This window comes from Anopheles coluzzii, chromosome 2 (assembly GCF_943734685.1).
Source record: "Anopheles coluzzii chromosome 2, AcolN3, whole genome shotgun sequence".
NCBI classification, from domain to species: Eukaryota; Metazoa; Arthropoda; class Insecta; order Diptera; family Culicidae; genus Anopheles; species Anopheles coluzzii.
This window is the reverse complement of record NC_064670.1, coordinates 55,690,556-55,713,328: the sequence shown is the minus strand read 5'-3', so window position 1 is coordinate 55,713,328 and position 22,773 is coordinate 55,690,556. Positions and strand designations below refer to the sequence as shown.

Below are 22,773 nucleotides of genomic sequence, written 5' to 3'. Positions count from 1 at the left end.
AGTAGGTTTTGTTCTCTTTTTATTTGCATTATAATGCGTCAGGTTAATGTCCTTTCTTCATTTTCGTCGGCGTTCACTAGCGTCTATGTTTTAGTTTCCTCGTAATAAATTATTAATTGGTTTTTGCATGCTTGCTTTACTTAAACTTCTCTCAATATAGAATATATAATATATATTTTTATCTCAATATTCTTCAGCGCATTTTTTTTATTTTTGTTTCATTGCTCGCATCTGCATTTGTGTTTGTTTTGTTTGTTTGTTTGTTTGATAGATTACTTGTTAAGTGAGTTTTGTGTTTGCTTCTTCAAAGCTTCTGCATAAATAGATTGTGAGTTCGTGCATGCCTCGTTGTTGGACGCTTGTTAATAATGTGTTCATCTTCTACGATCGCATTTTGTTCATTTTCTCAAATCAAATAGAAAGTTTCATGTTATTGCGCTCTAGGGTACGTTACACGAAGGCCATAGAGATGGTAAAACTCATCAACACGATGAGAGCAAACAGTTTGTTGTCACTACTACGTACCCTTTTGTACTGGTCTATTGGACTAACATAACATTCTTTTCCGATCGATTCTCGTTAACCACGCGCAAAGTGAGTTTTAATTTATACGTTAAATCATTCATACATATCGTTGGTTTCGAACAAACTCATTCTTAATATATATCTACACAACTCTTTTATTATAAACAAGAGAGCGAAAGAAACTATTACCTAGCTGCCTGTTCTTAAAATACATATAATTTTGGTATAAAACAATCCCTAGCTCCTAAAACTATCAAATGAGTAAAGACTTTCCATTAGACATTAGCACTTAAGAAGATGCTTGTGAATTCGTCAATTGACGTCAAATTCGATATTATAGACCTTACTGAAAAAATCATAACAAATATGACAAGATGGAAGAAGTTATTGAAACCCTAGCTACATCTTCTGAAATCTTTGTATTCGTGAAAACGTTAATAGTTTGGAAATCTTTTGGTGGGAGAGTATGGACTCAACACACACCTGTGTGAAGCAAACTGAAGGTGTGTTTTGTTTTTGCAATAATCAAACTGATAAAAGCAATTATGAAGTAAGACTATATTTATTACCTGTTCTATAATTCTTTTGTTTATTTAAATTGTGCTTGTTGTCCCATGTTTTGCCGTTTAAATTAAAAAAAAACTTCTGTATACCCACTTAGCTATCCTGCAGTACTCTCTACCCAGCACAGTCCAATAGTTGTTTTGTAGCTTTTATTGTGTAATTTGTGTTTTTAATTGTGCATATTGCGCACCTGTTGCTTTAAATGCCAGTAAGGAATAACTATTAGGTTCTCTTTTAGCTCATATGTTTTATACTTTTAACAATATTTGCCAGTGTCTGTGTGTTTTCGCCCAAGAGTTTTCGCAACCATTACGTTGCTTATGGATTTTGAGAATGAATGAATGAGTGGGATGGTTTATAAGATGCTTAGTGTGAAAGTGTATTTTTATTCGTACTGCATTATTAAAAGTTTCTGTAAATAATACAATAGTTAGCAATCCCCGGAAGCGTCTTTTGACCGCTCTTCTTTTACGGTGTTTAGCTGTGTGTGCAAAGTATTTGATTTTTGTTGTGTGGTTACATCGTTTTGTTCCATTAACTTTTATTCTTATTCTTGTATCGCTGTTACGATTTTGTTTTTACTAAGCTGTATTTTGGTAAGTCGTAAGGTTTATGAACGGTACGTCGTTTTTCACGGTCGGGTTATCCAAAAATGTGCAGCAAAATATTCTGTTATATTCGCAACTCGATAACTGTATGTATCAAGATTGTATGTTTCTTTGCATAACTTCCTACTCAACAGTAAAACATTGCCAGTAAAACATTGCTATGTTAAATACAGCAACATTCCTACTGGCAATGCCGTATTTGAACCCGTGTTATAGCTGATGTAGCAAATCTAATTGATGCAGCAAATAGCAACAGCAAAAATGAAATAGATACCTGTCTATCCTGTCTATGTTTCCATTAAATTGGGGTATGTTCTACGGGATTGTACAAATTATTTCCATGATATTTCAATACATGTTGGTCTACTCTTCACACCAGATACGTGACACTGGAAGTGTCCATATGTTGTATCAGGGTACGCATAAACGTCATCTCTTTACGGGCATTTTCCAGGATAACTTTTGGATCTTGTGATTGACAGCGTAGCAAATTTGGTGCAAATACCATCGCCAGATTAGATGAATCCATTTTTGTATTAGCAACAACGTCAGGCAACGAAAATTGTTGCAGGAAGTGAATCAAATATGTTAGAACCTGGAAAGGACAACGAGAATGATTGATGGATTGTTTATAATCTGGGCCAAGCTCAAATGACGTTGTTTTTTAAACAATTGGATGTATGTTGTACACCTACCAATCGATTGATTTTTGGTAACTTTTCTACGATAGCAGCTGCTTCAGCAGGGTCTTCCGTTTGGACACATTCGTCGTAAAGCTCATCCGGAATCAGCGGATCGTACAGTTCTCGATACCATAATTTCAACAAACTCGCAGGAGCGTGAGCATCTGAAATATTATAATATTCATTATTTTAAACCATTTTAAACCAATGAGGCTGATCATGTTTTCTTACCCATCGTGCCTTTGTTTTCTGGAAATTCCCAACGATCGATAAGATTTTTTAACATATTAACTTCGTCGACATCTGCCGGTACTCTGAAAATCCCTTCAGTTTGCTTCCCGTTCAGAAGTAACACCTAATAAATAAAATAAAACAAATATATAAATTAGAAAGATCGATTCAAATAGCGATGGATTAATGGATTATGTGTAATTGAACAATTTACAAACTGAAAGGAAATTTGAAATTTTGGTCATTTTTGAGAAATTCTAAATCATTCCGACTTACTTGCTCGGAAAGTGTTGTCTGTATCCAGGGCAGTTGGCGATCTGGAAACCGTTCCTTCTGCAGTTCCATTACTTCACTCAGAGTATTGCCGAACATGCTGTCGCGGAATATTTGCTCACGTGCCTGATTGATTTCGTCTTCTGTCGGTCGTTTAGCTTGTTTTCTTCCCGAGCTTCCAATACGATCCAATCGGCGGCAGGCTATCGTAGCGTAGTGCGAAATCTGAACGTGGATTGGCCACTTGCCAACTTCGGGGAAGCTGGTTGCAAAAGACGGATCCCGATGCCGATTTATGTATCCCAGCAAGGCTGGTTGAAATGTAGGGGACGGTGGCACAAATGACAAACAAATAGCCATTAGTTCCCAGCCTCGAATCAACGAATCTCTACTCGGATTTTCTGTGGTCTGGCGGCACATTTGAATGTACAGTTCGTCGCGCAGCTGTGCCTGGCCCATCGCCATCGTAACGATGTCTATCGCCACCGAATTTAAACTCATACCAATACGGGCCTTTCGATCACCCATGTATATTTGAACCAACTTGAAAAGATCCGTTGCCATTTTCTTGCCTGCCTTATCCCTTGCCAACGACAACATCGGACGGCTTATCGCGTTTGATGTCCAACTGAGCATATCTCTCACGGAAGACTTTTTCCGGAAAATGCCCTTAGAATGGAGGTTCAGATTATCCTGCGCGAATTTCTCGATGTCACACTCCTTCAGCAAAGCCATTTCTGCTATCTTTCCGTTACCACCTACTCCCGGAGCAGATGCCCCCAGTGAGAGGTTTTCCTGGAATCGCTGTAGCAACGTAGCTTTATTGATTTTATGTGGCGGCTGTGGTTGAGGAGACTGCATTGCTCCGCCGAGTTGTAACTGCTGGTGGTGACCGGCCGCAGCAGCCATCTGTTGTAGATAGGAAGTTTTTGAACCAAATGTACTATTTGCACCGCCCATCGGAACCGTAGGTACTCCGCGATCAACAGCATCCGGCACCAAACCGGATGCATCAAGAGCTGATCTCGCTCCCTGGAATGCAGCTGGCGGGAATTTGTGCAGTGGAGGATGATTTTTGACAGGACTGTATATTTGATCCGGCATGCTCTCCAACTTCGCTGTCACTTCTTCGGATCTATATTTTACCGAAATAATTTAACAATATTCGAAAGGTTAGTTTCAACATCTACCGTACTTGAATATCGTACTTCAAATACTTACATGTCTTCCTTTTCGTCGCGGTCGCCAAAATTAAACTCAAAGTTATAGTATGATACACCGCCGTCCTGGGCGTGCCGGGCACCATACTCTTCATAAGGATAATGTGCTAAATAGTCACCGTGACCGTCGGAATGATCCGAATCTTCATTATCCGGCTCGTGTCCCGAGAAAGAGTGCTCAGATTGACTGTCGGAATGAAACGAATCCGAATCCAGATCTCCAAGTCCATAAGAACCCGACAGTTTTGCCTGTTCTAAGATGTAATGTTGCAAAGGGAGCAAATGTTCCTGCATTTCCTGTAAAGAAAATATCGATACCACAGTTGCGGTGAGTCATTCGACCAATCAAAGTGATAGATCATTATTATTGATTTTTTTTTTTCGAAAGTATTACCTTATCCCAGTTGCAGTACAAAGGCGAGGTGTTGCCGTTGTCGTAATCGAAATCGAAACCGGTACCACCAGCGGTATTATGATTGCTGTAATTCTTGGACTTTTTCCCATGTTTTGCATTGTGCGATGATGAATTATTTGAAGCAACGGTATGAGTGGAACCGGACGACTTTTTCTCCAATGTTTGTTGTGGATCGAGCTGTCTATTGTGCCGGTCGAGATTGGACTGGTTCAGATTCAACGAAAAATGATCCTTGCCCGCACTGCCCTTGGAAGTGCTACCACTGTTGGTTTGATCCGCAGGATGACTAGAGGACGAGGATGCCGGAATGTTGGGTGGATAAGGAGACTGTTTACCACCCACAGACACCGCACCTGGTGATATTTTACCAGCACGATCTTGCTTCATCTTTTCTTGATATTTATCTGCTTTTCCCTTCAAACCATCCACACTGTATGGTTCGCTAGGATGATCACCTGTGGTATTGCTGCTATTGGTATTACTATTTTTATGACTAGATTTGTTGCTGCCGTTGTTTTGGTAACTGCTACCGGGAGATAGCTCCACCGACAAAGCTGATGGTCGCTGCACTTTCACTTGCTGCTGCTGTTGAGGACTAATTGGACTCTGGGGACTAGAATCGCTTGATTGCTTTTGCTGCTGCAAGGGCGATTTTGAGGACGTGGTGTGGCGCCTTCGCGTGATCGGTGTGTTTTCAACAGATTTGAAATATTTTTCATGCATTGAATCATCGCTTCCCCCTCCTCCACCACCCGCTGCTGTTCCGGAACCACCAACATTTCCTCCAGCTCCGGAGCCGGGTACATTACCACTTCCACCATTTCCGTCAAAGCTACCTTTCCGATGAGATCCACTGGAAGAATGATGACTTCCTCCGCTGCCGGAAGGACCATACGGTCGGGAAGAAATTGGAGTACCAAGAACACCGCCCACACCACTAGTAATTCCCGCAGATGACAGGAAACTACCCGATCTTGTAAGTGAGATTGATGATGCACTAGGATCTGAAAAAGAGCATTGGGGAAATTATTAATCCTTTTAGATTCTATTTGAGCAAAACCATCCAGTTCAGCCGCAGGGAACTATTACTTACTGCCTCCATAATCGAAGCTTTCGTGCTTGGATACCATGCCCCCAGCAAGGTTACCATCTTTCGAGGTTGATTTTGAAGAGGAACCCCCAACACCACCGTCATGCATGAACTTCTTTTTGAACTGTGGCGTGCTCAACGAGTGTGATGGTGACGATAGGCTGCCGGCAGCAAGATCTGATGAGTTTGAGATCGAATACGACAGCATTTGGTGCGGTGGCGGCAGTGCTGACGAATGATGTAATGCTCCAAGGGCTAACTTTTCGCTGCTGCTTACTGCAGACACAGCTGCAGTAGATGATGAAGGCGAGGGAACTACCACAGAATGCGGAATGTTGTGCGAACTGGAACTTTCCTGCAGCATACGATAGCTAGCAAAATAATACACAAAAATACATGATTCTTATAAGCGGATTATCATACACGGGATATTTTGCGTCTCAACGATCACAAAAACCAAATATCACCACCGTTTAGTTTGCTTTCCTTCTATGTGAGATGATGCTGGATGAATATAGTGAAATTAATTTTGGACTTGTTTTCTGTTATGTTTTAGTCATATAGAATTCGTGAATGTGTCAACTGCCAATAGAGACGTGCAGACACTACAAACACACACACACAATACACATACTACTACGGGTGACAATGATAGCGGATGCAGGATTTATCTTGGGATCACACACGCACGCTACTATACATACTACACACCACCATGCACACCACCACCTCCCTCGCCCGAGTACGTATCTAGTTGATCGCGTTCCATGCACTTACCCGCTACTACTGTCAGGATTGTGTTTTCTACTACCCGTACCACCGGTGCTATGGCCATTCGTTGCATAACCACTGGAACCACTGCCATACCGCAGCAAACTGCTTCCCGTTGCTTCAGGAACGCTGCCCACAACGCCTCCGTGTAATCGCCGGTAGCTTCCGGACAGGCTACCCCCCTCAGGCGACTTGAGTGAGCTATCGGGATGATGATGGTGGTGAAAACGCTGGTGGTGTTGCTGCGATGCGTGAAGATGGCTATGTTGATAACTGGCCGGATAGCGCTGACTGCCACGAACCGATCCAGAAGATGGCACAGACATGCCACCGTGTCTGCAAAATTTGTGTGAATCCAATCGACTAATCGAAGAGTGGCTGCTACCATCAGCCAACGGGGAGGTTAAGATTTTCGGTGGTAATCTGATGTCACCAACCAACACAAAACAATCAACCCCATTACAACACCCCCCAGATGTGTGCGTTTTAAACGGCCAGAGAGTGGATGGTATCCCCGCAAGAAGTATGTGGTTCACAGCATTGTTTTTAAGGGAAATTAAGTGGTGGCAGTGTGAAAGAGTTGCATGACAAGGACGAGTAGGAAGTTCGGGAAAATCAGGTGTGCCAGTAAGCAAGCCAAATGCCATTCAAAAGGATATGCACAAAACAGACAGACAGAAAGACACACATACACACAAACAAAATTACGGTACGATGGAAAGCATTGGAGTTGAAAACGGTGATAAATTAAACAACAAATTTTGTTGTTTTCCGTAGAGCCAAATACCGAATAGCCCGAACGAAGATTAGGGTGCAGGGATAAAAAAAAATTTGGATTTTTTTGGGCAAAATTATGTTCACACACGACACGACATAATTACGGTAATACGAGGAATATTTCATTGTGTTTACAAGAGGGAAACAATAGCAACAATATAATATTTTCAAATCAAGATACCACAAACCAATACAACATTAAAACATTAAAAAACAAACATTTAATTTATGTAACAAAAATATTACGAAATCAAAAGCCGTCGTCGTCGTCATGCCAGAAGACAGTAGGAACAAAACGATGCGAAAAGTAGATGTACGAAGACGAGGAAGAGATATCGCAAGCGAAGAAAAAAGAAGCATCCGAAAAATGTTGAAAAGAAAGAGAAAAAAAGGAAGAGAAAAACAACAATTCAAAACACAGAACAGAAAACAGAACAACATTAAGGCACTTAAAACAAAGATTAAATAAAAACTAATGGACTTTGTTCTAATAGATATCGACCTAAATAACTGCTGTAGCGTACGTACATACTCGGCAAAACAAAAATTTGATAAAATGGGACAAACGTACTATTACAGATTTAGGAATATAACAAAAGGCTAGCAAAATTTGGAAACGGAAATAATTAATTTACACATTGCTGATTGCAACAGCAACAGTAAGCATACGTAGAACTGCGTAGAATCGTTCTTTGTCGTTTGTGGTCGCATTGCAAAACGGGATTCTAGTGGAAGTATAGTAAAAAAAGGTGTATCACACTCGTGTGGTTCCGATGAGACTTACCTATGCTGAAGGCTGTGTCTTCCCTGTGGACTGGCCAGAAGCTCACTGTTACTGCGTTGATCCAATCCGCCACCGCCGCCACGACGGTGGCCAGAGCTGGAGCTACGATGGTGATGATCTCTGTCACGGTAATCCGTGACGCCTGTCGCCGTTCGATGTCCACAAGATTTTCCCACCGTACCACTGCCACCCAATTTCGATGCTCCACCGAGTGAACCTAGACCACCGATACCACCTGCGGTGCTTCCACTACTGCCCGTTCCATGGTGGTGATGGTGGTGATGATGATGCGGAAGTGTTGCATCTTTCCGATCGCTAGGATCTGTGTTTTGCTTCAGGGTTTGCAGCTTGGCCAGAGGGATAATATCACAGTTCTGTGGCCGATGCCAAACGGTTTTCTGTGAGGCAACATTGTAGTAGTAAAAGCGACAGGTATTTGTGTCAAACAGTTCCCACCACTGCGATGCATCCGTACGTTTGATAGTTACACCCTAAAAGTAAAATAAAACATAAAATGTTATAGAAAAAAAATTCTCACAAAAAAACATTTTTGCATTAAAATGCTTCAAGTTATGATTGCATTGTTGTTATACCTTAAATATTTCAAATAGAATTAAAATATATTTTTTATTCATATAGTATAATAATCCTTTACTCTACAAAGGACTGTCAATAAGTTAATGTAGTCATCCATAGTAGAAAATACATAATATCTTATCATTGGCACCTAATAGAAACCATAATAACAGTAAACGATTGCAGCATAGTTTTTTTTATTGATACTGACTATTACACATTATCACACATCAATTTCATCAGTCGCAATACTTTCGTGTTATAGCTTGCAAGTGAGGGTATGAGTATATCACTATCACAATTCATCTATTAGATAACTCAGTTACTACAGTGTAATTACCGTTGAGATCAATCAGCTTATATGCAATGCTGGATCTCTCAACAAAAATCATTGCTTCTCGACATAATTGATAATGAAATTCATTTTTTATGCAAAGCGCACACCACAGCAACTCATATGCTTTAGGCTATTCTTTATCTCATCATATATGATGTGCTCCCAATGCTAAACAATACAGAAATAATGGAATGGATAATGGAGAAAATTTTAGGCAATTTAAGTAATTTTATAGATCTTTTTGGACTATTTAAAAATCTTTAACTAACCGTAATGCCGCGAAGAACGATTGCTGTACCTTTAAATATCTATAAATGAGACTGATCACTAAGAATAAAAAAAACATATATTGCAAGAGAGAAAATGAATAATAAAAGAAGAAGTAGTAAAAGTAAAACAAGAAAAAAAAATCTTTAATAATAATTCTATGAAAGATTTAGAAAAAAGACACCCTATAGAGACAGGAAGAGACCGTAGAGAAAAATATTTTTCTTACAAAATATTAAACATAACAAAGTTTAATAATAATACAAGAATTTTATCGGACGAGAAGATGTAAAAAATATCGGTAACAGAATTCGAGAAATGGGATAAAAAAGCAGCTGTGCAAATAACTAAAGCAAAAACAGTTAGAACCAGTAACTAAGCTATTGAAAAACCGGGGAAAAATGAAAATATAGTCGTTTTTCAAAACCTAATACTTGTTGAACTTTATTAGTAACTGCTGCGTATGCGAATGCAATGTTTTTCACGTTGTTAAGATCAAAAATTTAAAAAAAAATTCATGGTATTATGCTAATTGAGAAAGATTGGTAATATTTTATCACAAAAAAAGTTTTTGCGATTCAATAATTAAATCTGAGTTATTTATACCGTCGCCGAAGATCTTTACATTGAGGACGTGCTGCAACAGTAGGGCCTCTAAAGTGTCCAATCTAAACTAATATTGAATACATTCATCGTTGTATCCCCATTTTGTCCAACGCACGCGAGAAATTACTGAGCACATTGACGAAATGTAGAAATGATGGAACTTGTTGGTCAATATGATGACAATGAATCAACAAATGTATGTTGAACAAATGAAATACATAACATGCACAACAAAGTCAGCTGGTTATGTTATTCATACGTGCAATTAAACATACAAATAACAATTCACCAGTGGCAATTCTCGTTTGTCAATTTCGTAAAATTATATGTATATTCTGTATTTTTGGACTCAAAAGATCTACTACGATGTCAACATTCCTCCAACTTGCTGTTGTTCCCGATAAAATTAACTTGGCCGAATAGATTTGCCTAAACGGATCACTTAAACATCATTTAAAGACCAATTAAAGATCATTCGCTTGATTGATATATACATATGATTAAATTTGCAAACATCCATTATAATAAAAAACTATTAAAATTTGTTTACTATTTAAGATTAACTAAATCATATTCTATTCATATAAAAAACTCGGAATAGAATTTATACAAAGTAAAACAAAAAAACAGGCGTAATCTTACGGCTTCAACAAAATAATCTATCTATCAAGCTATGGAACGGTGTCGCTGTACTGCTGTTTGTGTTGTATTTTACTCATCAAATACGTTCAATCCACCGGAAGTGTAGCCAACAGCTGCCAGTTCAAATGCCAGTTCAAATGTTGCCTACCCAATGCTAACTGAAAAGCAGTCTAGCGGATGCACCATGGTAAGCCACCCGACAATAATCTTAAGGTCGGAAAACAAACGGACTGCGACTCACCACGAATAAGGCGTTAAAAAAACTCGGTTCCATAAAGTGTCGTCGTGTGCGCTTCCAAAAACGTATGCGGTTAACCACCAAGATACTATGACAATCAATGCGTGCGTGCCAGTATTCTTCATGTTTCTCTCGTTTCGAGAATCACGAAGAATCTCGCAAAAGAAAGCATATGTTTGTATGGGTTACTCATGTGCCCGCATGTTGATGGTGCACATGTTTTGTTGTGCTTTTTTTTCTTCTTTTACGTTCATTTGAATCATTGGTCAGGTCGGACCCTTTCCTTTTTCGTATTTTACGTTTTTGTGCTCTTTCTTTTTGTTAGCTTCTCATTAGGGATTTGCTCCCTTTTTGAAGATTAAAAATAATAAGCCAAAGTTCTATCAGTATCACGGAGTGGGCAGCACATAATGCCATATGGTTAGAGTTGCGATAGCTAATTCCAATAAACATAAAATATGCACGTTTTTACGCAACTCATAATTAGTACAAAATTCAAAGCATATCCTGTTATGGGAAATAAAAAATCACTGAAAGCCAAGTCTTGGACGGTTGTTGTGCCAAAGAAGATGAGAATAAGTTTTGATACAAGCTGCTTTACACAAGCGTCAAGAGTTTGACTTAGTTTTACTTCCAATTTGATGCATGTATGAAATCGCCAATCAACGTATTGCAGCAAAAAAAAAAAAACACACACAGGAAATGATTTCGACACGCGAATCAAATATAAGGATGTACAACTCGACTAGCCCAACATGCCCAGACAGTGGCTGTGTGGTTCAGGCAAAGAAACCAAGGCACGGCATTATCTCGCCGACGTTAATCCAACCGTTACTGACATCCCTCTGAAGTTGTCAATGCCCGCTCCGCTACATTAATATTTATAAAGGACGATTGCAGAGAAAAGTCAAGCGCCAAGCGTCCAAATCGCATGGACACGGTTGACGGTACACAAGTAGCCTTCCTAAAGTTCCCAGTGGCAACGGAAAATAATTCATTACTTCCGTTCGGTTGATGGTGTCGGTGCAGCGACTGCCAATAGAAATATCCGCTGAATAATCACACCACGGATCGGTTTTGGTATGCGTATGGTTGAGGTTTTTTGGGCTACCTCTCAATAAAAGAAGGCTGGATGAACTAATAACGCTTTCAAAGAGTGATTCATTCGTTGGTAGGATATCACCTAACTTTTTAATAATTGGTGTATTTTAGAAAACATGGCATATTATTAAAGAAATTATTCCCTTGTTTGGGTCAATTTGCTAACCGAGAGACAGTGAATACATCGCAATTGTGTTTATTCTTTCACCTTAGACCCATACCCGTAGCGATAATGCAATGAAAACATTTCCTCCTATCAGATTGCTCTTTACTGAATACATTTACACTTACACTCGTGAAAACAAACTACGATCATATTGCGAAAATAGCTGGCTGTTTCATTTGATTCTGTTGCTTCTAATTAAACTGTTTCTATTACAGAAAACTACAAAACATAATAATTTGTTTAACAATTTGTAGTATAAGAAGGACCTGAAAGGTCATCTTTGCCAAAAATCTACCTATAAAATATATTGTTCCATTAAAATAAACTTGAAATTGAGTAGCAAAACAAAACATCTCTACTATTGTCCAACAGGCACAGCCGCATCAAGTGTACCCAGCATGAGAATTGTAATGTTTGCACAGCGAGCAAAATACTACTTTCCACGATTGTAAGGGCCACTCGAAGGTTCGTAAGTATGGAGATCATGAGTAGCTGACCAACTTTTCCCGATTCGACGTTAAACAAAGCGCTCGTAAAGGAGAGAAAAAAATCAACCAACCGTAGCAATGCTCGACGACCGCAGCGACGAACGATGCCCTGTGGAGGCCAACCTTCAAAAGCTGTTCGGTTGGTCGATTGGCCGTTCGGTCGGTCGGCCGGTCGCTAACGGGTTGCTCTTCTTTTCTTTTAACGGTCACCACCACATACATTGCCATGTTGAAAGCAGCCTATTTAACCGCTAACTTGGCACAGCGTACCAATAGGGCTAATGTTGTGAATGCAGAAGAACTCAATCGATCGATCGATCACCACCTACAATTCGTAATTCCTAGAGAATTTGGTTTGACTTTGCATGCCCAAACAGGCAGAAGTCATTGCGCCTTCTTTAAATTGAAGAAAAGCAATGTATGGTAATGATATTTTTTAAACAAACCGAAAACCTTTAAAAGGGAACTCAACGCTAATTACATGAAGAAATCGGTAGATCAATGTGCACAACACAACGTGCAACCGACTTGCAAATCGAAGATATCAGTGGGGATAAACCCATTTGCTGGCTTGCTTTCACTTTCTTATCATCACCATGCTGCTGACACGCTGCACTGTCAAGATGGGCGAGTAAAACTGTTAGCAATGTTTATGCCCGATCTGCACAGAGAGATCATGCTAACGCGTGCTGGTTCGTATTTAACGCTTCCTTTCTACCAGATTTGTTTCTTCGCAAGGTTTCTTGCCTTTTCTGCAGAAAAGCAGCCAAGAGGGTCGGTTTATTAATATCCGGTGCAACAGGAACTTCACCTTCCGTTCGTTTCACTGAATGCCTGTCATCTAAGCGTTACACATAACTCTATACAACCCTATACAATCCTATCTATACAGTCACGGCTGCCCATGCTATATAAAGAATAAGTCGTTCATTAATGTTACTAAAATGACGCCCGGATAAAACTGAAGGGGTCTAAAAAATCGTTTTCGCTTATCGTGGGTTCTCTTCATGCAGTTTTGTAGTTTAAAAATTCTATACTCAGTTTGTGGCATTTGCAGAATGTTAAACGATAAATATATTTTATTACTGAAAATTACAAAAGCTACTATTTTCTCTTAAACCATCAAACTGCTGCATATCCTCTACTTATAAACACATTTTTTGACGGTTTTAATGTCTTTTTAAAGTATCTACCAATATTTTTCAAACCAAAGAATTATTACTCATCAATGGATACTCTAATGGAACAATTTGAAAGATCTATGACTATAGTCTACACCACAAACTTGTTGCTACAGATAATACACCTCGTAAAAGAGTATGACTGGCAAGCATAGAATAAATTGAACACGGGTAAAATTGAAACCATTCTGTCTCCAGTACGTCCATGTTTGGTAACGCAAGAGCCATATTACGCATATATATAGGCCGCATCGCAAATGGATGATCACATCACAAACTGCGAAACGCATGTAGTCGTCGCTTCTAAAAAAAGAGAATGGCGTAGATGATGAATTTGCTTCAATTATAAGTGGCAATGATAGACCAATCATTCTACGGTTCATTCGTTCGCCTGTACCATTAGCATTTGCATCAGCTGTGTTCGCAAAAACTACGTTATGTGTTGGGGCTGCTGGGAGGCACTTTCCTTTCGGTAACGCATATTAAATTAATCGGCTTTGGTAATCGCGTTTTCTTATTTTACACAATAAAAAATTAAAACAAAAACCACAGAGAACAAAAACAATAATCGAGATCGATTGCACTATACCAGAGTGGAGTTACAGAGGAAGTCTAGACATTTCCATTTGCACCATCATTCTTAACACACTTCACAATGGATTGACACAATAACAAGAACACCATATGCATGGGTTACATAGAGTGATTTAACAATTAGGTGGCAGTGACAAGCCTTGAAAGTTAATCTTTAAAAAAAAAACTACGATCAATTATGACACAACAAACAGCAAACTTAACGCACAAACAGCTTAGAGAAAAAATGTAGATTGCCAGTTCATAGTTGTCTACAGTTACGAAATTTTGCTCCGAGAACATTTATTAGATTTATTCGTTCAGGATAAACTATTGAGCAAAGCTTAGAAATAAAAATGCAATAGGCATGTGCTCGTATCCTAGCAAGTGTATCCCGAACAAATAACAAACAAGGAGTATGTTGCAACAGACGAAATGTTACATTACGCCACGGAGTGAAGTACAACAGTGCTCTCCAACCTTTTTAGTATCACGGACCACCTAACTTAGTGTACATATATATTTGAGGACATATATTTGTAGACTTTGTTCTTCAAAGCTTCTTGATGTTTTACTCTTATTCTACACATGCCTGTAAAACATTAAATCGTGACTGTGGGAAACAAAACTGTACAACATGCATCGTAACAAGCTATTCTTTTCAGAAAATTAATTCTTTCGCGGAAAACGTCTGTTTGCGCCACGGACCAGAAGTTGGAGAAGACTGATGTACAAGACAAGACTCTTTTTAGTAACTCTTTTTTGGCAGCTTCAATCCTATTGGTTCATACTCTAACGAGCTGGACTAGTGGACGGAAAAATCAAGGATTAATTTATAATTAACAATAATTATGGCTCTTGAATCCGTCTCATCTAGGGACGAATAAATAATAAATCGGTCAATTTGGAAAAGCTTGGCCAAAAATCACTTCAATACTGAAGCGCATCTAGGTTGGGTCCATGGCGACTCTTAACTATCAGAGTAGTACATTGCAATAGTTGTGTACTGGTCCGTGCACCTAGATACATCGTCAAATAGCGCTACGCGATGTGAAGCAAAAATAGATGATATTCGATAATATTCGATTCGAAGTGTCCGTACAAAAACAATCTGTTTCACGTCTAATATTTTCACGGCATAAGCGGACACGTGCAAAATATTATGGAGTATTATCGCACCATACAGGGTGATAGTTGAACACATACAAATCGAATTGAAAAATTTCATCCATGTTAATTGTTGCTACTTTTGCATGTTTCATGGCCTACAATTTTACCGGTATATCTACACGCACGGTGAGATGCTTACGAAAACTTTAAGTTGTTATACCAGCTCCAGAAGTAAATTCCACGTGCTAAGTAGAAACAATTTCTATCAGGCTACATCATCAAGGAAAAAACTAGGCTAACGCATTGAAATCTATATTCGATAGTCATGTATAATGACAGTCCTCCTATTTACACACTGCTAAATATTAAAACGGCATAAGAAATTAAAATGTAATCATATTTATATTTATCTAAATTAAATTACGAAATGCTCACTGACACTTATTCCTATTTTTTTTAAACACACAACTATCACACAGTGTTGTCCGTTTATATCTGTTGAATTTTGGTTCGGTTCCGAGGTCGAAGATCAAAACGCGCCATAGCACAAATAGTTTGATGATTTTGTATGACTTTGGCCGCTTTTGGGAGTTTTGGTTACATCGTGTAGTTTAAGCTATACAGGCCGCTCGTGAAGCAATTAAAGGCCTGTGTGACTGCGCTAGTCACAAGGAAAAGCAGCACATGTTTTGATAGTAACACATCTGGTTTGATTTAAGTTCCATAAAAATGAATGTTAACAATTACAATAAACACTGTTTAATTAATTTTCGAACACCATGGATAAGGTAATAAATATCAAATCTCTCATATAAACATTTAATAGTGTTCCAAAAAAAAGATTGTTGCAAAAATAATCAGCATTCCATGCTCTGAGGACGACACAATTTTCACTACCTCGGATCAACCGAGCTTTTTTAAAGAATTTGAGGTCAAAACAATCACGTTTGTGAGCAGCAAGCACAATTACCGACATCACTAATAATAACATTCAATTAAGGCTGCTTTCTTTGCCTTCCAGAAGAATGGAAATCGGGTGAATATATCCGAAGAAGCCAGTTGCTTCCAATGATTCATAGCGGTTCGGTCAAATAGTGATGCGCGCAAGACTATGATTTTTTTTTCTGTCTATCGGTACAGTTCGGCAAGAAACGATTTTTGTTGTTCCTTTTTCGGAAACACGTAATTCTATGCATTCCTCCGGCATGCGGATCAATCTGTCTACGATATACACCAAAAACATCTTCCGTTGCAACGGCTTTACAAGAAGCATGTCAATGGCGCACACTGGCGAAAGCAAGCTCGTGCACCTCACTTTGGTTTATTTTTGTTCAATATTTACATAAACATCTGGAAAAAGCAATGTGAATTCATTGCTGGTGTACGGAGCCTCCGCTAATGGAGAAGTGGTTGTTGATTGTTGACCGAGAAAACGAGTACGAGAAAAACGATTATCGCTACCAAAGCAAGCACTCTATTGGTTCATACAATTTTCCATTGAATCTCAAGATGAAGATGCACCAAATCTTTTCGAGAGTATTCAATCCATTTGATTTGCAAAAAAAAACATTCACAAAATCTGATAAATGGCTTAAACCCGTAGGAAAACCGATAAAAAGCCAAATAGTAAGAAATTAGTTTCTTATTTTATCAAATTTTTCCAAAGAAAATGAAGAAGCTCTCTGAAACTAATAAGCTTTTTTAACCTAATAAACTTAAAGAAGCCTTTTTATTTATTCAGAAGTACTTTTCTTAAAAAAAATAGATATAATATAATTATATCGTATAATAATAACGTATAATTTCATCAAATAACATCGAATCAAATGCCATTGAAATATAATTCATATTTACAAGCACACATTATCTTGGTAATTCATCATTCAACGTTCGAAGACTTATATATTTTATATTTCATGTCATTTTTTGAGAATAGTACATGATGATGATGATGATGATGATGTCTCACTTCTTTCCCCTTCACAGAATAATAATACATGATATAAAGAAGACTTTAATGGATTATCAGGATCATGCTACCCATACAAAATTGATTACCGACGAAGGCATGTCGTATCCATAGACGCAGATGCATTTCACAATTCTTCCGTCTGCATTTAATAAGCTATTTCCTGTGTTGTCTGTCAATTTCATCATTGTCTGCTTTATTTTTTTTAAATTAACTAACAGTTCAGCTAAACTAGTACGCTCTGAAACTCCGTTGGAACTCTGGAAGTGATGATAAGTTTACAGTGTATTCAGTTATCAGCAGGTTAGATATTGAGGAACATGATCAACATGAAATAAAGTTACAGATCTTTAGTATAGACCAGGGATCGCAAAACTTTTCAGTTGGTGGGCCGAATTGCATTTCAAGTAACGCATAAAGATAGTGAAAATACTGAACTTTTTAACCTTTACAAAGTCATCGCGGGTCGCATTATGGGCATTCGAAGGCCACATGCGGCCTGCGGTCCCTAGTTTGGTGACCCATGGTCTAAACCCATGTGTCTATTTAAAATGCGAGCTCTTCAGTGGTTAAATAATTAAGAATTAAAATAACCTTCTGTCAAGTGGATGGCTAGTGCACCTTTGCCTGTGAATAAGTAAACTCAAGTTTTAAAAATAACATTTTTTGCCATCATTGGCCTCTGGCTGTAGTCTAAACCACGGAAAGCCTGGAAAGACGATGGACAAGAAAAAACAAACAATCTGCAAGCCCGCAAGCAAACAGGAGACAAACAAATAATAATCAAGGCCAAGTTCCTCTACGAATAGAACCCTTTATTCACGTAAAATAGTTAGAACAACTTTGCTGTACGTCACGGATGTTCGCTTTGGTACTGTTAAACAAAAACAGCTACACACAAATATCGTTCCATTTTTGTCCTCTTGTTTATAGCGCTTCAAAGTAGTCAGTCTAAGCCAGTGGTCGGCAAAGTACGATTCGCAGTGTTGCATGCGCGGCTTCATATATTTCATAGAACTTTCACCATACTCTCTTCTCTTCTTCTACTTGGCGTAACGTCCTACGCGGTCATGCTGGTCTATACAGGGTTTCGAGACTTATTCAGTACCACGCAGTCGGATAGTCAGTCCTTGCCACGGGGGGACGGTACATTCTAGACTTGATTTCACAACAAATGTTGAGTCGTGCGAGTTGGCTACTGTACCAAGGAACCGCCCTCGACTTTATACATGGCTTCACTCTCTTTATACTTGGCAATTAATGTTGATCCTCACGTGGAAGTGTACTACTAACAATTTTTAAACAATAAGGTCCTTTCGGTCGTAAAATTTGCCGACCGCTGGACTAACCCATCGCTATGATATTCAATCCTATATACGACCCCACCTAGAACCGACGACAGGTATTTATAAGATCGTAAACTATGATAATAGCACACTGACATCGATAATCCACCGCCAAGAAAAAAAAAACTTGGCATAAATGATCCTGAATAGAATTAAACTATCAGTTTCGTATGCATACAGTCATCAAATGCCTGCAAACTAATTTTCTATTTGTGAACCGTTATTTTTCTCGATAAAAATAGATTACTGATGTAAGCAAAAACATGGATGAACATTTGGCCAAGCACCATTTCAATCTTCAGACAATAACACAGCACTACAAGTGAAACGATGTCAATATCGGCTCCTACGGAAAATGCGAAAAGCGAACGTTTCTAAACGCTGTATGTTCGACGTGATCATTGATCGTTGCATTTAACGCCAATAAAACGCACCTCCAAGCAGCAATACAAAAAATCGCCCGGAAAGTTACAGCAAAAGTGAAACGTTACAACGACGCTTCACTGGTCCACGTAACGCACTCTCTTTCTCTTTACAAGTACACTATCTTAACAAAACGCGCCTCTACCTCGCTCTTATTTTATGAATAGAAACGTAGCTCCTTATAAACACATCATTGCAGACCCTTGAAGATCGGACATATTTGTACTACTAAGAAATTTAAACAGTGCAGCCTAATGAACATAATGAAACGATATTTACAGTCAAGTTTTAAAATTGCATCAGGTTCGTATACTTAAGAGTGCAATGTAGCTGACAATGTTCTGAGCACAATATCGCACAAAAGCACACTCAAAATTCACTTTCCCTTTTCATACTAGTTTTGTTTTGATCAACCCTTCAATTTAGTTGTGCGTGTGAGTGCTTTTGTGTCTTTTTTCTTTTTGTTTCTAAATATTGTCTAAATTCGGTCACATATTAACAATGTGCTAAACATGTTCTTTTTGACCATCATTCCAGACTCCCGCAGGGTGTCCCAGGGAGAATAATTTGTGCGAATTATTTGTTTTTAAGTTTGAACGCACCATTGTGTCACGCATGGGATGGTCAACTCAGTTAAAAACAGTTCGCTGTAGTATTGAATTTGCACATGCAATAAACTCAAGACTTTCAATACTTTTCATTATTATATAATTAATTTTTGATAAATTTTTAGTATTATTAAACGATGAGTTCTTGCATAGTAGAGCTAAACTCGAAACAAAGAACAATATGTTCTTTAGTTGCGCGGATTCGGAGATACGCGATTTTCTTAATTTTACAGATTATTTAATTTATTTTATTAATAAATTTAATCCACTTACAAGCGAAAAATATCAAATAATTCTGCACGAATCGTATCAAATAAATGATAAAGTGTATAAAACTACTAAATTGCATAAAAATACCAAGACACCAATTGTGTGTTGGTCGAAAACTGCGTAATTCGACATACGCGGATTCCTCGGGAACGCACAAACCGTGTAACTCGGGAACAGACTGTATACAGCAAATTGTCTAAGTATGCTTCAGTAATGTTTTTTACTGAAAGCTATTCAGTAATAGATAGTTTTATTTCGATTACTTACCTCAGGAGGATCCCACACGCACTCGCCTGTCGTCAAATTAGCGTACATATGTTCCTTGGTTCGGGGCTCGATAATTTCCACCCATTCCACCCTATATTCAATGATTGAACGAAAAAGAAAATGAAAACAAAGTTAGTTGAGATATATTAGAACCCTCCGCCGAAACGCCGAACTGATTGGAGACATCACAAAATCGGTCACGCCCCAAGATTATCTCGGTTTGAGCAGAGTTGATAACAACAACAAAATTGTTAACAAAAATATTCACAAAACAAATCCTTGGAAGAAACTAACATCATAAAAACAACATCCCAACACATCGTAATCACGTTTTTTGCTTGCTCGCGTTTACATCACTTGCTGATCGATCTCGTTGAAAGTTTTTCGAACAGCACAGCACAGAAAACAACAAAAGCATGCACGCGTGCCAAGAAAAGGAAAGGCTTGCTACGTTCTATGGCTGGCTCAACGTAAACACAAGCGTGTTTTGTATCGATTTTGACTCTGTCCCATGCCATGCCGAATCTCAGCTATACCAGAAGGCAGCAGAAAGCAGCTTAAAACGAGACACGCTCTCGCACGCATTGTAGCAGCTGTGTTGTTCCTTGCGACTCGCCCTTTAAATAAGGGCGGCGCACAAATTACCATCAACAACTCAGAAAGCCGCTACGAGCACAGCGCCACAAACAACTCTATCCGACACGGCGCACGCAGAACGCATGTCGGTAACGGTCGTTGGTATTGGTGTGTACGATGCGCCGGAAAGAACAGTAAGAAGAAGGTGTGAAGCTATCTATCTGTAGTCATCGATGAGACATACGCACCTTTCTGATGATGTTGACATTTTGTGCTGCCGATTGTTTTATCCAATCTGTAATCGAATGTAGCTCGCTGCGACGTTCCTGAGCGCTTTAAGCGTTTAACCGAATATGTACGCACATTAAGTTATCACGTATTAGCTGTGGCACAATAGAATAATCAGATTAATACACGATGATTATGCGCGCTCTACTAGCTGCCTATGGCTGCCGCTACAGCATCGCAGCTATCAGCTATTGATTCGCCGTTTCGTCTCGTTCCATTCTTTTCGGTATGCAGTACAGCAAGCACAATACTATTTGAAATCGAAGGAGCAACACTAGGAAAAAACGCTTTTATCAAAGCCTCCGCAGATCATATCAGCACGGCACAAATTGCGAATAGAGCAGGGTTGCTTGCGATACGAAACATTGCCCCAACCGGCATACTATAAGGAGGGCGTGAAATCACGCAAAGCATGGGATAATGCACGCACGCACGCACGCTCACACACTTGCACTTACACCAGACACACGCCACACAAATACTTTTACGTACATCAAACTAGAATGGCCGAAAATAGCAAAGATTACCAACGTCGTCGACAGCGCACTATCTCGCACTTTTTATACTCGCGCGCACACACACACAAGCCCCAACAAGCAGCAATGTAAAGAAGACTCCCAATAAGGCAAACACTTTTTTTCCACCAGCTATTCCACTAGCCCACCCAGGCCTCCTGCTTGCCAGGAGCAGATTTTCTCCACGGAAGCTAGGAAACCCTACACCATGTACCAGAGAGCGCTAGGCTGCAAGCGAAGGAAATTGCACTTTGCTGATCAGAACTTGAGCATCTTTTCCTTGCACATTTGATACGTTTTACACAAATTGTCATTTTTCGATTGAACACACGTACCAACCTTCATCCCGGCAAACACTTTTCTTCTACGTTTCTCTCTTGCTTCGGTTCACGGAAAAAGCGGTTGCGGTATCGTTTTGTCGCACTTCGCACCCTTTTCAAGCGATGTCGCTGGCACTATCGCACCGCCGCTGCTGTTTTTAGTATTATTGCTAGTGCGCTGCTCACATCGCTACGCTCTCTCTCTCGCTCACACACACACACTGTCGCCAGTGAGATAGCTGTCGCGCGTGCTCGTGGCGGCGAAATGGAGAATGAACGAGGCCGACGAACTACCAACACCGGACATGCAGCGATGGTAGCGGAAGGGAAGATAGAAAGGAAACAGCAGACAGCACAAGAATCGCCGCACTGCGATTCGTCCCAACACCAACCGGACCTCTTCCAGCGATAACGCTTGCTGAGACGGGGACACCGCGAACGGGGGTTACTAGCAGTAGTAAACAGATTTCTGCTACATTTTTCACCATTCGTACAATGCTTTCAAACTGGCACACAGAAAACGCCTGCCAAGTTCACGGTACCATACTTTGGGAAGCACTGGAATCTATATACCCTAGCAAAAGTTGCACTATGTCAGACACCGCTTTCTACACACCCTCTCAAAACAACGGTACCACTGCAACTCCTTCCAGGGGTTGAAAGCCACACAAAGGCCAACGCAATGCTGCAATGCTGTGGAAGTGCGGAAAAAACCCCTCGCTAGTAACGCTAAACCAATCTTTTCACGGCACTAGCTTACTAGCTAAGCACACTTTTCATTTACCCGACGCTTCGACGGTAAGTAATCTACACGAACTGCATAATCCAAGAGTTATTACTTCTGCTGTTCACACTTTTTCTCGAACAGCAGCTGCACACAGTATTGTTTTTTATGCTACCACAGAGCTTCAAATCAGGGGAGCGAGTGGAACATGAGACGATCAGGTAAGCTCATTGGATCTCAC

At 39.4% G+C, this 22,773-nt stretch overlaps 1 protein-coding gene across 9 annotated transcripts; it reads right to left on the bottom strand.

The window, feature by feature from the left end:
- Positions 1–2: 2 nt before the first annotated feature.
- On the bottom strand, positions 3–22,732 carry LOC120948297 (uncharacterized). 9 transcript variants are annotated; one of them, XM_049605137.1, is made up of 12 exons: positions 22,593–22,732; positions 20,934–22,501; positions 20,110–20,200; positions 7,942–8,432; positions 6,387–6,803; positions 5,613–5,980; positions 4,499–5,523; positions 4,106–4,401; positions 2,888–4,019; positions 2,612–2,735; positions 2,393–2,544; positions 3–2,292 (listed from the first exon to the last, which is right to left on the bottom strand). In XM_049605137.1, exons 2-12 carry the CDS (start codon positions 20,951–20,953, stop codon positions 2,068–2,070), a joined length of 4,341 nt encoding a protein of 1,446 aa, XP_049461094.1. In that variant the 5' UTR covers positions 20,954–22,501; positions 22,593–22,732; the 3' UTR covers positions 3–2,067. The 9 variants fall into 9 exon arrangements, with proteins under 9 accessions (XP_049461094.1, XP_049461095.1, XP_049461093.1 ...); XM_049605138.1 differs by having other exon boundaries at positions 20,934–21,471; XM_049605136.1 differs by having other exon boundaries at positions 20,934–21,068.
- Between the last annotated feature and the right edge of the window lie 41 nt (positions 22,733–22,773).

Bases quoted from the DNA above. Each gene is read 5' to 3' on its own strand.
- LOC120948297 (XM_049605135.1), bottom strand. From the start codon at position 20,429: ATGTGTTGGGATGTTGTTTTTATGAT. The intron at 6,804-7,941 runs GTAAGTCTCATC...TGGTGACATCAG, and splicing joins AGACACAGCCTTCAGCATAG to ATTACCACCGAAAATCTTAA. The intron at 2,545-2,611 runs GTAAGAAAACAT...ATAATATTTCAG, and splicing joins AGAAAACAAAGGCACGATGG to ATGCTCACGCTCCTGCGAGT.